The sequence below is a fragment of the Ranitomeya variabilis genome, chromosome 3 (assembly GCF_051348905.1).
Source record: "Ranitomeya variabilis isolate aRanVar5 chromosome 3, aRanVar5.hap1, whole genome shotgun sequence".
Taxonomy (NCBI): Eukaryota; Metazoa; Chordata; class Amphibia; order Anura; family Dendrobatidae; genus Ranitomeya; species Ranitomeya variabilis.
In genome coordinates this window covers 540,836,374-540,851,292 of record NC_135234.1, presented here as the reverse complement: position 1 = coordinate 540,851,292, position 14,919 = coordinate 540,836,374, and the positions used below count along the sequence as shown (strand labels likewise).

The window sequence follows — 14,919 nt, the reverse complement described above, 5'->3', positions numbered from 1 at the left end:
CACCTTCCGTTGGCCCCGGATCCAAGCGAAGCGGTTACCAACGCTCCTCGGGCACTCCGGACCCAAGAGTGCATTGCGGTCTCGCGTGATGATGACGTAGCGGTCTCGCGAGACCGCTACGTCATCATCTCGCGAGACCGCAATGCATGGAGCGATCACCGGAGTGTCGCGAGGTGCGGGAAAGGCCAGTTCTGGATCCGAGGGGCCGACGGACGGTGAGTATATAACAATTTTTTATTTTTTAAATTATTTTTAACATTAGATCTTTTAACTATTGATGCCGCATAGGCAGCATCAATAGTTAAAAGTTGGTCACACAGGGTTAATAGCAGCGGTAACGGAGTGCGTTACCCGCGGCATAACGCGGTCATATTACCGCTGCAATTAACCCTGTGTGAGCGCTGACTGGAGGGGAGTATGGAGCGGGCACTGACTGCGGGGAGGAAGGAGCGGCCATTTTGCCGCCGGACTGTGCCCGTCACTGATTGGTCGTGGCCGTTTTGCCGCGACCAATCAGCGACTTGGATTTCCATGACAGACAGAGGCCGCGACCAATGAATATCCGTGACAGACAGACAGACAGAAAGACGGAAGTGACCCTTAGACAATTATATAGTAGATTGTTTTCTAGTCTCTCCCGGGAGGTCTGGTTCTGTAGTATATAGAAAGATTCCTTTAGTTCAACAATCTACAGCCCAGCAATTTCAGTGGTCCAATACAAACTTGACTGTTAATTCTGGATATAAAAAATCCTAAAAATAAAGCTAAATATTGAGCAGACATATTAAAGGGAACCTGACACCGGATATATGCAGCCTAATCTGTGAGCAGCATGCATCAGACACTGGCTGTATGACTTCAGGCATACCTGGCTGAGATTGCACAGCCAGTGTCTGATACATGCTGCTCACAGACTGGGCTGCATGTATCAGCTGACAACATCTCTTTAAAGGGGTTGTCCACTACTAGGATAACCCCTTCTTGATCTAAATTATTGGTGCAATAAAATAAAAAAGCTTAAACTCACCTAATGTCTCCTCACAAGTCCTCCTTCTCCCCATACTGACATACTGCATCATCACAAGCCCCTCTTGCACCCCAAATTACCATGCTGTTTGCTCACAGGTCCCCCTCGCCATACTGAATCTGCGCCAATCCCCCCACCCCTGCTCCCCATACTGTGCCTTCACCCATTCCTTCCCCTCAAACTGTGTCCACACCAATCCCATCCCCCGCTCCTCACTCTGTGTCCACATCAATCCACCCCTGCTCCTCATACTGTATCTGCGGCACCAGTCCCCCCACTCCTCATATTGTGTCCTCACAAATCTCCCCCCACGCCTCATACTATGTCTGCAGCTCCAATCTTCCCCATTCCTCATACTGTTTCTGCACCTATCCTTCCCCTCAAACTGTGTCTGCACCAATGGCACCCCTGCTCTTCATTCTGTGTCCATGTCAATCCACCCTGCTCCTCATACTTTATCTGCAGCACCAGTCCCCCCCACTCCTCATACTGTGTCTGCACCAGTCTCCCCTACTCCTCATACTGTGTCCGCAACATCAATCCCCCTACTTTTCATACTCTGTCCACACCAGTCTTCCCCACTCCTCATATTGTTTCTGCAGCCATCCCATCCCTGCTCCCTATAATGTCTGTTTTCCTCCAGCAATAAATCTTCAGTCTGTTCAGCTCCAGGGGAGCGCTTACCTGACCGGCGTTGACCATGCCTATGCACCAGCGGAGAGTGACATCAGCAGAATGATCAGCTGACCTCATCAGTCTGCTGACATCACCCTCAGTCTGAAAGACACAAGTACAATTGACTGCTGGGAGCAGGTACGCCGCATCTTCTCTGAGCCGGCTGTCAGCTTGACAGTGGTTCAGAAAACGCCTGAATCCCAGCACGGGGGTGGCAAAGTGTAGCCACTGGTGAGACACCTTGGATAGCTGCATGAAGCGACCCAACAGTGCCTTCCAGCCGGCTATACCCAGAAAAAATGTCTTGCTCATAACCTCCTAGATGCACCCCTGCCATAGATGTCATGGACAATAACGACTATAGCACCTAGGAGGATATACAGAGGAAGTGGGTTTCCTCTTTCAATCCCCATGCTGATGCATTGTCATAGAAGAGGTGTCATCTTTGTTGCAGCCATAGGCCTAATGGAACATCCGTGAGCCTTATACTGACAGGCTTAATACACGAAGCATATATTGGAATCGAGGGAAGCAGAGAAAGGAGCTTTCTCAGTGCAGCAAACATGACAGGTTTTTAATATAAAAGAAACGTTTTATAAGGTGCTCACCTTACTGGATTGTGCATGTTATGGGTGCAACTCCACTGAAGGTTGTATATGTAAGATCTGCAAGTGGTGGACACAATCACTCCAGTCTGATCTTCTCACTACTACCAGACACTGCTGATCATTAAGTGACAATTTTCAACTGCTCTCCTCTGATGATCCTTTGTCACCTATATGGAGGTTCCTAACTTATCTGCTTTGGTAAAATTGTTAAATTCAGTTATATTATAACATCCGTAATTAGGATTAGAGCACTGCAATACATACACACGTGGTCAAAATTGTTGGTACTCCTTGTTTAATGACAGAAAAAACCACAATGGTCACGGAAATAACTTGAATCTTACAACGGTAATAATAAATAAAAAATCTGAAAATGAACAAATGAAAGTCAGACATACTGTTACCGTTCCTGCCGCTGCGCGTCCCCGCCGCTCCTCTTCCAGGTCCTGGCGCGCCGGCTTCTCCTCTCCCGTTGCGGTATCTGCTCCTCCTGCTGCTGCACGTCCCTGCCGCTCCTCTTCCGGGTCCCGGCGCGCTCGTCCTCAGTTCGCCTCCTCTCTGCTTCCGGTATCTCGCTCTGCTAGGGGGCCCGGTGTTTGCGCAGGGGCTCTGGGTTTTTCAAAGGGCGCATGCGTACCTCTTTCATTCCTCCTTCCCTGGAACGCTAGATCCGGTGATATACTACAGCCAATCCGGGTAAGACTTCTCCTATAATAGGCTGTCCTTCCTGCTTAGGGGTGCCTGATTGTCGCATAGTTTCTGCTTGTGTGTCTGGCCCGTTCGCTCTTCCTGTGCTCCGAGTCTGGCATTCCTGAGCTGTGAAAGTCCGTGCCCTTTGCCTTCATCTTGCCTGCTTCTCTCCTGTGTTGTCTTATTCATTTAGGTTCCCTGCTACTTTTGCCATTCCTTCCATGCCTTCTTTAATTCTTTCTTTTTCCCGCAGTCTTCTCCCGTCCCGGCTCTCCTGCCATTCCGGTCTGACATCCGTCTTCCTGGTCCTTCGTTTCGGTCCTGCCTTCCTGATTTCCCATCCACTGTTCTCCATCTTCCTTTGTTTTGTCTCCTCCGTCCTTGTCTTTTTTGCCGCCCCTCTTGGTATGGCTACTGTGGTTTAGTCACCTCTGGGCTTGCCCCTGACGATCCCTGTAAAGGCGTCGGTCTCCATTAGGTCCGCTCACCCAGGGGTAGGTCTTTTCCGCGGTCCAGAGGGTCCACTCTCTTCCTTTGTCTCCAAACGCGTTGCAGTGCAATCAGGCCATGGACCCCGCTAGTACCCCATTCTCAGCCCAGAAGGAGTTGGCCCACTTGCGCGATAATCAGCAGCGCACAATGTCTTTCATGAAGACTATGGAGTCCCGCGTGTCTTCATTACAGGCAGCTGATCCGGTTAACGCCGCCCAACTAGCGAGCCTTCAGCAGGAGTTTACCCAGCAGCAAGATACTCAGGCTCATATTCTGAATTATATGGCTTCTATTGATGATCGTTTGTTTAATTTGCAGTCCATTCTCGCAGCCTCCACTCAGGTACCTTCCCAAGATTCCAGTTTGTCTTCCATACCTCATCCACCATCACATCTTGGTAAGCCTCCCAGATTTAGTGGGGACCCCAAACTCTGCAGAGGGTTCCTGAATCAATGTTGTCTCCACTTTGAGCTTCTTCCCCAAACAGTACCTCACTGATCGGGCTAAGGTGGCTGTTGTTGTGTCTCATGTCGAGGGGGAGGCTTTGGCCTGGATTAATCCCTTGTGGGAGCGCGATGATCCCTTAGTCTCCCACTTAGAGGATTTTCTCGAGACCTTTCATAGGGTTTTTGATGAACCTGGACGTTTGGCCTCTACAACGGAGTCCCTCTTTAACCTTCATCAGGGTTCTCTGTCGGTAGGTCAGTATGCCATCCGTTTTCGTACCTTGGCCTCCGAACTGGGGTGGAACGATGAGACTCTAGTAGGCGCTTTCTGGCTGGGTCTGTCGAGCCGGATTAAGGATGAGCTTGCAGGCCGAGACACCCCTACGTCCCTAAAGGATCTTATCTCCTTGGCCACACGCATCGACCTACGCTTTCAAGAGCGATCTCGTGAGTCTGCTAGAGAGAGGAGACCTAATCTTTCCATGCCTCCCTTTCGTCAGTCCAGTAGTCCTCGACTCTCTTCTTCCTTGACTTCTTCTGCACCTGAACCCATGCAAGTGGATCGAGTTAAGATGGCGGAGCAGTGTGGTAAGGAGAGACGTTCCCAGGGTCTCTGTTTTTACTGTGGAAAGCTTCCCACTTGCTGCATCGCTGCCCTGAAAGGCCGGAAAACTCCTCCGCCTAGGACAGGTAAGAGAGGCCTCCCTAGGAGTCCCTGTTTCCTCTCTACCCTTGACCCTCTCAGTTTTATTGGTCCTCAATCAGAGACGTTTTTCCGAAGTCGCGTATGTGGATTCGGGCGCGGCAGGTAATTTTGTCAGTCTTGAGGCGGTTCGGAGGCTTTGCATTCCAGTTCTCACTTTGGACACTCCACGTCTTATTGCATCGGTGGATGGGAGACCTTTGCAAGAGGCCATCACCATGGTTACTGAAGAAGTTGAGCTACAAATTGGGGCTCTTCATCGCGAGAGGATTGCTTTTTACGTATTGCCTAACCTTACCCATTCCCTATTACTTGGGTTACCGTGGCTCTGTATTCATGAGCCTACCCTTGATTGGTGTTCGGGAGATGTGCTTCGCTGGGGATCTTCTTGTCAGGAACGGTGTCTACAGTCCATTTGCCCAGTCGTTCTTCCTCAGTCCATTGCTGTTCCTGTAGGATTACCTTTTCCTTATTGGTCCTTCGCAGACATCTTCAACAAACAAGAGGCCGAGAATCTTTCTCCACATAGTCCCTACGATTGCCCAATTGAGCTTCTCCCCGGTAGCACACCGCCTAGAGGTAGAATCTACCCACTATTGTCTGCGGAGACCCAGGCTATGTCCGAGTATATCCAGGAGAATCTGGCCAAAGGATTGATCCGAAAATCTTCCTCCCCTGCAGGAGCAGGATTTTTCTTTGTTAAGAAGAAGGACGTTACTCTTCGTCCTTGTATTGACTACTGAGGGTTAAATAACATCACAGTCAAGAACAGGTATCCTCTACCTCTCATCCCGGAGCTCTTTGACTCGTATCTTCACTAAACTTGACCTGCGGGGTGCTTACAACCTAGTCCGTATTCGCTCTGGTGACGAGTGGAAGACTGCCTTTAACACCCGGGGCGGCCACTATGAATATTTGGTCATGCCTTTCGGCTTCTGCAATGCCCCCGCAGTATTCCAAGAATTCGTTAATGATGTTTTCCGAGACCTTCTCCACTCTTGTGCAGTTTTATACCTGGAAGACATCCTTGTTTTTTCGACAGATTTACCGTCCCATCGAAAAAGTGTTCACATGGTCCTGCAACGTCTGAGAGAGAATCACCTTTATGAGAAATGTATTTGCGAGCAGACTTCTTTGCCTTTTCTTGGATACATTGTCTTGGATTCCGGCCTTAAAATGGATCCCGAAAAAGTGAATGCTATTGTCAATTGGCCGCGACCCTGTGGGGTGAAGGCCATCCAACGAATTCTCAGATTCGCCAACTATTATAGGCAATTTATATCTCATTTCTCCTTTGTGATCCAGCCTCTTTCCTCTCTCACCCGTAAAAGTTCCAACTCGAAAATGTGGACTCCAGAGGCAGAGAGGGCCTTTGAATTCCTAAAGCAGTCTTTTTCCACCGCTCCGGTCTTGCATCATCCTGAGGTTAACAAACCTTTCATTCTGGAAGTGGACACATCTTCCACGGGTGCCGGAGCAGTCCTCTCTCAATGGACTTCTGAAGGTCGGATGGTTCCCTGTGGCTTCTACTCTAAAGCGTTTTCAGCATCCGAACAGAACTATACCATCGGAGACGTGAGTTGCTGGCCATTAAATTGGCTTTAGAGGAGTGGAGGTATCTGCTAAAGGGATCCGTACATCCATTTGTAATATACTCCTACCATAAGAATCTTGCATATTGTCAAACTGCACAGAGACTTAGTCCTCGACAGGCCAGATGGTCCCTGTTCTTTGCCCGTTTTGAGTTAGAGTTACGCTTCCGATTGGGTAAAAGGAATGACAAAGCAGATGCACTGTCTAGGTCTTTTCAGCCGATGGACATAGAGGAAGAACCGGCATACATCATGGATCCTTCCAAAGTAATTTCCGTGGCTCCCTTGAGGATGATTTGTCCACCACCAGGAAAAACCCTTGTATCGAAGAGTGACAGAGAGAGGGTGTTACGTAGGGGCCACTCTTCTAAATTGGCTGGTCACGCGGGATTCAACAAGACTTTCGTTCTCATCTCTCGCTATTATTGGTGGCCTACGTTAAGTCAAAGAACGTCAAAGAATTTGTTTCCTCTTGTCCTTCGTGTGTCAAGAACATGGTTTCCAGACAGTTACCTTTTGGAACTCTGCTACCTCTTCCGGTTCCGTCTGCGCCGTGGCAGCATATTGCCTTGGATTTCATTACCGACCTACCAAGTTCTTCTGGCTGTACTGTCATCCTTGTGGTTGTAGATTGGTTCTCCAAAATGGCTCATTTTGTTTCTCTGCCCGGGTTACCCTCTGCGCCTGAGTTGGTGGTCTTCATCTTGATCATTTTCAGACTCCATGGCTTCCCTCAGCACATCGTGTCCGACAGAGGAGTTCAATTTACGTCTCGTTTTTGGAGGGCCTTATGCAAACTCTTGAAGGTGTCTCTGGATTTCTCTTCTGCTTACCACCCCGAAACTAATGGTCAAGCAGAGCGATCTAATCAGATTTTGGCTGCTTATCTGTGACGCTTCACCAATGTCCATCAAGATAACTGGGTCAGTCTGCTTCCGTGGGCTGAGTTTGCTTACAATAATCATTCCAGTGAAGCCTCTGCTAAGACTCCTTTCTTCATTGTTTTTGGACAGCACCCTGGTATGCCCCTTCCGGTCTCTCCTGCCTCTGGCAGCTGCCAGCAGCCGACTCTCTGACTTTGAGGTTTTCCACGATTTGGGGTGAAGTGAAAGAAGCACTCAATAAAGCGTCTTTGAGAATGAAAAGACATGCCGACAAGAGGCATTTGGATTCTCCTCCTTTTATGTGTTTCGACAAAGTCTGGCTTTCTTCAAAGTTCATCAGACTCAAGATACCTTCTTACAAACTTGGTCCACGCTACATTGGTCCCTTTGAGATTCTGAGTCGAGTCAACGATGTCGCCTACAAGCTGAAGTTACCTGCCTCGCTCCGTATTCCCAATACCTTCCATGTGTCTCTGCTCAAACCCGCTGTCTTTAACCGCTTCCAGCCTTCCTCTAGTGCCTCTTCTCAACCTGTCTGTGCTAATAACATATTTGAGGTGAAGGATATTGTAGCTCAGAAAAAGGTTCATGGAAAAGATTTTTTCTTAATTGATTGGAAGGGTTTTGGTCCTAAGGAGAGGTCCTGGGAACTTTTCGAAAATATCAATGCTCCTCGTATCCTAAACAAATTTATTTCCAGTCTGGGTAGGGGGAGTTGTAAGGAGGGGGGCACTGTTACCGTTCCTGCCGCTGCGCGTCCCCGCCGCTCCTCTTCCGGGTCCTGGCGCGCTCGTCCTCAGTTTGCCTCCTCTCTGCTGCTGGTATCTTGCTCTGCTAGGGGGGCCCGGTGTTTGCGCAGGCGCTCTGGGTTTTTCAAAGGGCACATGCGTACCTCTCCCGTTCCTCCTTTCCTGCAATGTTAGATCCCGTAATATCCTACAGCCAATCCGGGTAAGACTTCTCCTATAAGAGGCTGCCCTTCCTGCTTGGCGGTGCCTGATTGTCGCATAGCTTCTGCTTGTGCGTCTGGCCTGTTTGCTCTTCCTGTGCTCCGAGTCTGGCATTCCTGAGCTGTGAAAGTCCGTGCCCCTTGCCTTCATCTTGCCTGCTTCTCTCCTGTGTTGTCTTATTATGTACTTTTGCTGTTCCTTCAATGCCTTCTTTAATTCTTTCTTTTTCCCGCAGTCTTCTCCCGTCCCGGCTCTCATAACATTCCGGTCTGACGTCCGTCTTCCTGGTCCTTCGGTTCGGTCCTGCCTTCCTGGTTTCCCGTCCACTGTTCTCCGTCCTCCTTTGTTTTTTCTCCTCAGTCCTTGTTTTCTTCTCTTCTGAGCCGCCCCTCTTGGTACGGCCACTGTGGTTTAGTCACGTCTGGGCTTGCCCCTGTATAGGGGTCGGTCTCCATTAGGTCCGCTCGCCCAGGGGTAGGTCTTTTCCGCGGTCCAGAGGGTCCACTCTCTTCCCTTGTCTCCAAACGCGTTGCACATTGCTTTTCAACCATGCTTCCATAGAATATAAAAAAAAATCTGTCAACAAAACTAGGATGAGCAATGGGAAATTGTCACTGGAGCAGGGTAGGGTAACAGCTGTGTTTATTATTTTTCACTAGCGCCAGCCGACATTAAAAACTTTTACCTGGACAATCCCTTTAAAGGGAATCTGTCACCACTTTTTTGGGAGATCATGTAAAAATATTATTCAATTTAGTGTCACCTATGCATTATACCAGTACTTTTGATATCCCTTGACTCCCCACCTTTGATCCATAAATACCGTTTATATTCCTCCCGCGGTGTATGTAAATCTGCTCAGTCCGGTCCGATGGGCGAGACTTATTGTCCATCTCCACCCCCCTCCTCGGCTTGCTGTATGTATTATTTTCTGTGAATATCACAGCTTGCGTAGAGTTACCGCGCATGCATATTCAAATGGCCTCTCGTACGTGCGCAGTATGCTTTGCCCAACTGTGGGCAAAGCATAAAATCAGTATTGCGCATGTGCCAGCATACGCCATTACGTTCTATGGTCCGGAAGTATTGCAATGCACACAACGTAATAGCGTATACTCTTTTGCTCCTTTCCCTGCCCAGGAGATGTGGTATGATCATATCGTGTACCTGCATGGTCAGACACAGCCATTACACAGCACACAGCAGGGGCACTTTTATAAAATTATCTCAGCACAGGAATATTTTTATTAACTCATCCTATTGTGGAACCTATTATTACAAGACCTACTAATTAAAATGTACTTTATTCATGGGAAAACCCCTTTAAGGTGTTACTATTTTCCTGATTAGGCCTGTGTGCACTTCAAAAGACAGCTGCAAAAAGACACCTGTCCATCATCTTGTAACCTGCCTCAGCATCTAATCTGATAAACACAGACTAACAGATTACAATTGTCAACTTGTAGTTTACAGCAGCTTGGACAGAAGGAAGACACTTAGTTGGTGGTCTAGCATTTTGGTGTCTTTTTTTCAGAGTAGAGACATAGGCTCTGTTGATGAGTGGACATATTGGCGTCAGATGCTTCTGATTCATTAAGAGTTGTATGCTTGTTATTTAATCAGGATCATCTGACTAGCGGCTTGTGTGTCACCGCAAATCTTACTCCAGTCATGCAATGGAGTAAGATTTCTGGTGTAAGGAACGCTACATCCAGTCATAAATTCATCACAGAATTCTGGCAAAATTTATTTGATGAATGGAAACTAAAATGTTTAAATAAAGTGCTTTCTCCAGAATTTTCTATTCAAGGAAATGCAAGCATTTGCACATTGTCATCTGCCAGCACTCTTGTATACAAAGTTATGAAAACTTTTTAAAAAATGAAGTGGAAGTCAGGAACTAAAGTAAGATTGGTTTCTTCACTTTTTTCATTTTTAGGGCCTCTGTTTGTAGTTGTTAAAAACAAATCTCCATTATTTATATCTAGTGGATACAAATCTCTCATCATATAACACACAGGTATGCTCATTCATAGAAGACAGAGCTATGATACACATACTGCCACTGTAATGCATCCTGCACATGTTTGATCTTCACATACTATGGCCTGTAGTATACTGGTGCGCTTACACCATGTTTTGCCAGTTTTCATACTGCACAAAAATTCTCCACTGATACAATAGGGTGCAATTGGCTACATTTAGCCTGTCTTTGTAGGATGGAAGTCAGTGGTACACCTCTATAGACATCTACTTGGATTCTGTTATTCGCCCCAATGGCAGACGGATGTAAACATTGAACAGAGCTGCACTTCACGGTTCCATTCAATGTGTAGCGGCTGCTGACGAGTACTGTACAACATAAGGACAAGTCATCAATATAATTTCACTGGAGAACTCCTTTAATTTATTATTAATGTCTGTTTTCTCTAGGGAAAGTTTTATGAAGCAATTTATTGACCGTCAACAACAAGACACTAGTTGCCTTCTAAGAAGACTTCCATCAGCGTCCTCTTCTTCTTGTGATCACTCTAAGCGATCTGGGATTGAGGAAAATAAATACATTGATCAAAAGGTAAAAATACCTTATATAAACAAGTACATACACATTAAACTAAATCAAAACTATGAATTTTATATATTGGAATTAGATCATTTATGCTATGTATTGTTTCTGCCTATGTCAAAATATTTTTCGGAAGTTTATCCAAAATGTTTTAACGGACTTTTCACTGGCAATGGATATATAACGTCTATTGTCTTTCTCCTGTTATTCATTCTAGGAATTTAGAATTAAATTGACACTGGGTATTGCCAGCCCTTGTCAAAGGTGCTTGTCCATACACTGCCAGCTCAGGAGGAATAATAGAGCAATGGCACAGAGTTCTAATTAAAGATGTTCCAGGATTTTATATTATGTGAAATACAACTTTTTACACAGATGCCAGCACTCTTTTATGCGAAGTTCTGAAATTTTTTTTAAAATGAAGCCCAGGAACTGAAATCGGATTGGTTGCTTCAGCTTTTTTTTTTTTACATGTGCACCTGTACAAAGTTTGTCAACCAAGAGCCTTGAAATTAGAGATGAGCAATTCGATTTGCGCTGCCCTGGTCTGACTTCTATTCTAGTCTTCCGTGGCAGCTGGTCTTCACTTCTTCGCCTGCCATATAGGGCACCTCTGATGCTTATTAGGCCCCATGACAGCATGATGTCTCATTAGGTCTGGCCACTAGGCCTTCATACGTGGTAATTGACTTGACTCTTACTGTGACATCAAGCCTTGCGGCCTAGTAAGCAGCATAGGCACCCAGGAAACCGGTCCATGGATAGTGAACGAAGACCAGCTGCCACAAAGGAACGGACTGGACACAGAACCAGAGCATCCCAAAGTGAATTGCTCATTTCTTGAAAGCTTTATACTTGTACATGAACACTGTAAAAATGAATCTGCCAAAGAGCAATCAGAAAATGATTTCTGCCAAAAAAGCCAACTAAAGGGTAAAATCACAGAAAAAAACCTGAGATGCAAAGGTGCAAAATGGCAATTATAACACACCAGATGTCTGTTTTTTTGTGGTCTTTTGACAATATTATATCTTCAATGGATGCCCAAATTTATTATATGGAATGAACTAAATAAAAATATCAATTTTTGTGCAAATTTAAGATTGTGTACTTTGTAGTTATAATTAATACTTATTTGTTCCCAAATAAACACATTGGTAAAAAAAGAAAGAGAAAAAGCTGTAAAGTAACAGCTAAGCATGATACCATTTCTTCCATAAACCATTTCTCAGCATCTCAAATCCTTTTATAATCACTTGGGATACTCTCTATAAGGCATTGTCATACTTGATCCTTTAGGGATGTTCTTTTTCCTCGCAAAAAAAAAAATTAAATCATTTACTGTTTTTCTCAGCGCATCTAATGTAATCACGTCAGCTTTTTAACAATAATTTCCTTAACCTTGAAATTTTAAATAAATACTGGGAATATAAGCAGAACTGATATAAGTGCTATTATATAGCTTAATAGAGATGCATACTGGAAAGAGAAATGTTTTCTGTAGCCATGCATAATCTCAAGGGATTACTTTACTTGCCATCTTTTCAGAATCTTTCATTCATAGTTCTTGTAATGTGTATATGGAAAATTATTATGTAGGGTGTCAGTGGAAGATTACTCATCACATGCAGCCGTTTCTTTGATAAGAAAGAAGTGAGTGGGAAGAATGTTCAAGAATTGTTGGTAAAGAAAATTCTGGGAAGTACCTTCAAGACTGGAAATAATGCAAACTCTGAAATAACTGAAGAATAAACAAAGTATCCTAACAATGATAAAATTGCAACTGAAAGATTCAAAAATACTTTCCATTATTAAGAACTTACTTATAACTTGAACTATATGAAATATTAATAACCTGTAATGAGGCTATGTGTGGGGGGAAACCATTATACTATATGGTGGGTTGTGGGGAATCATCATTCTGTATTGCGGTTGTAGGGGATCGTCATGCTTTGGGGGGATCACCATACTGTGTGGGGTGGCTACTGTATAGGGGACTGTAGAGTGACCATAATACTGTGTGGGGTGGCTGTGGTGGATAAGAAAGAAGTGTATGGGAAGAATGTTCAAGAATTGTTGGTAAAGAAAATTCTGGGAAGTGTATTCAAAGACTGGAAATAACGCAAGCTCTGAAATAACTAAAGAATAAACAAAGTATCCTGACAATGATAACTTTCAAATGAAAGATACAAAAATACTTTCCATTATTAAGAACTTACGGTACATATACAGTTGTGCTCAAAACGTTTTCTCCACTCTTGGTTAGTGGTTGGGTGAATCCATTTATTGTCAAACTACTGTGTTTTCTCTTTTTAAATCATAATGACAACCCAAAACATCCAAATGACCCTGATCAAAAGCTCACATACCCTGGCGATTTTGGCCTGTTAACATGCACAGAAGTTGACACAGATGGGTTTGACTGGCTACTAAAGGTAACATCCTCACCTGTGACCTGTTTGCTTGTAATCAGTGTGTGTACATTACATCTTTCATCCAGTCACTGACATTTCTAGATTTTGAGTCATGGGGAAAGCAAAAGAATTGTCAACGGATCTGCGGGAAAAGGTAGATGAACTGTATAAAACAGGAAAGGGATACAAAAAGATATCCAATATTGATAATGCCAGTCAGCAGCGTTCAGACTGTGATTAACAAATGGAAAATCAGGCTCTGTAAAAACAAAACCACGGTCAGGTAGACCAACAAAATGTCATCCACAACTGCCAGGAAAATTGTTTGGGATACAAAGAAAAACCCACAAATAACATCAGCTGAAATACTTGACTCTCTGAAAACTAGCGGTGTGGTTGTTTCAACATGCACAATAAGGAGGCACTTGAAGACAATGGGCTGCATGGTCGAGTCACCAGAAGAAAGCCATTACAGCGCAAATGCCACAAAGTATCTCACCTTCAATACCTAAAACAGCACAGAGACAAGCCTCCAAACTTTTGTAACAAGGTAATTTGGAGTGATGAGACCAAAATTTAACTTTTTGGACACAACCATAAACGTTACATTTGGAGAGAGGTCAACAAAACCTATGATGAAAGGAACACCATTCGTACTGTAAAGCACGGAGGTGAATCGCTGATGTTTTAGGGATGTGTGAGATACAAAGGCATAGGAAACTTGGTCAAAGTTGAAGGAAAGATGAATGTGCAGTGCCCCGGGGGGGGGGGACTAGATGTTATAGGTGCCAGAGCCAGCCAATAATAAAGAAATTAGGAATGTCACATGCGGCGTTGTGGCGTGCTAGCCCTGTGCCCCTCACAATGAGCCCTTACAGCCTCTTAGTGTGTGCGCACTTTCAAGGATGAATGCTGACAAGGGTATTAACGTAATCAAAAGGGAGTCTTTACTGTATTCACTTCAAATACATAGTCCATAGCGATGGACTTGTCTTTCATACAAGCTTGAAATTTTAGGTTGCAAGAGAGATGGTCACCATGACGTTTAAGATGGAATCTTCCCAGTTAATGGCTTAAATAAAGTGATCGGCTGACTACAGGTATATAACGGGATACTATCTAAACTCACACAGTCCTTCAGTTATATTACTACCAAGGATGGGCCTACACAGTTTGGTTTACTGTAGAAATAGTGTTCACTGCTTACTCACGATTAAGCCCTGATACACTTCCCTGTCGCAGGGCGTACAGTAGAAGATGCAGTAGAACATGAGGCACTCACGCTGGCAGAACCATTAAAGGCTTGGAGTATAGCAGAAGAGCCCTTGTACAGCTTTATCTCTTCTGTCTCTATGAAGATTTAAATTTAAGATGTCCTCCTGGCATAGGCTGTGATAGTTTCCTGGCCGATTGAAGATTAAGGGAAGCAGGACCTAGGCTAAAGGCGGAGCAGCCTAGGAAGTAGACCTCTCCTCACATTGCTCAGGCTGTTTTTTTTCTCCTTTGCTCCTTACAGGAAGGACATGAACTCCTCCCCGACTCTTCCCTTGGCAGCTTCTAGACTCTTCCGTAGGAAGCTTTATCTCTGCTGTCTCTATGAAGATTGAAATTTAAGATGTCCTCCTGGCATAGGCTGTGGCAGTTTCCTGGCCGATTGAAGACTAAGGGAAGTGGGACCTAGACTAAAGGCAAAGCAGCCTAGGAAGTAGACCTCTCATGTCGCTCAGGCTGTTTTTTTTCTCCTTCGCTCCTTACAGGAAGGAGAGGAACTCCTCCCCGACTCTTCCCTCTGCAGCTTCTAGAGGCTTCTGCAGGAAACCGGACTGAGAGTGTCATATGACCAAAACTCCTGCACCTTTACATTTTGGGCAG

At 45.2% G+C, this 14,919-nt stretch overlaps 1 protein-coding gene across 4 annotated transcripts in view; it reads left to right on the top strand.

Annotated features, from left to right (window-relative positions):
- The window catches only part of NALCN (sodium leak channel, non-selective), a 930,735-nt gene that overhangs the window by 708,355 nt on the left and 207,461 nt on the right, over positions 1-14,919 (top strand). For all 4 annotated transcript variants that reach the window (XM_077297076.1, XM_077297075.1, XM_077297074.1 and 1 more), the window contains one exon: positions 10,501-10,642. In XM_077297076.1, the coding sequence (XP_077153191.1) occupies positions 10,501-10,642 (142 nt within the window). The remainder of the gene's footprint in view (positions 1-10,500; positions 10,643-14,919) is intronic.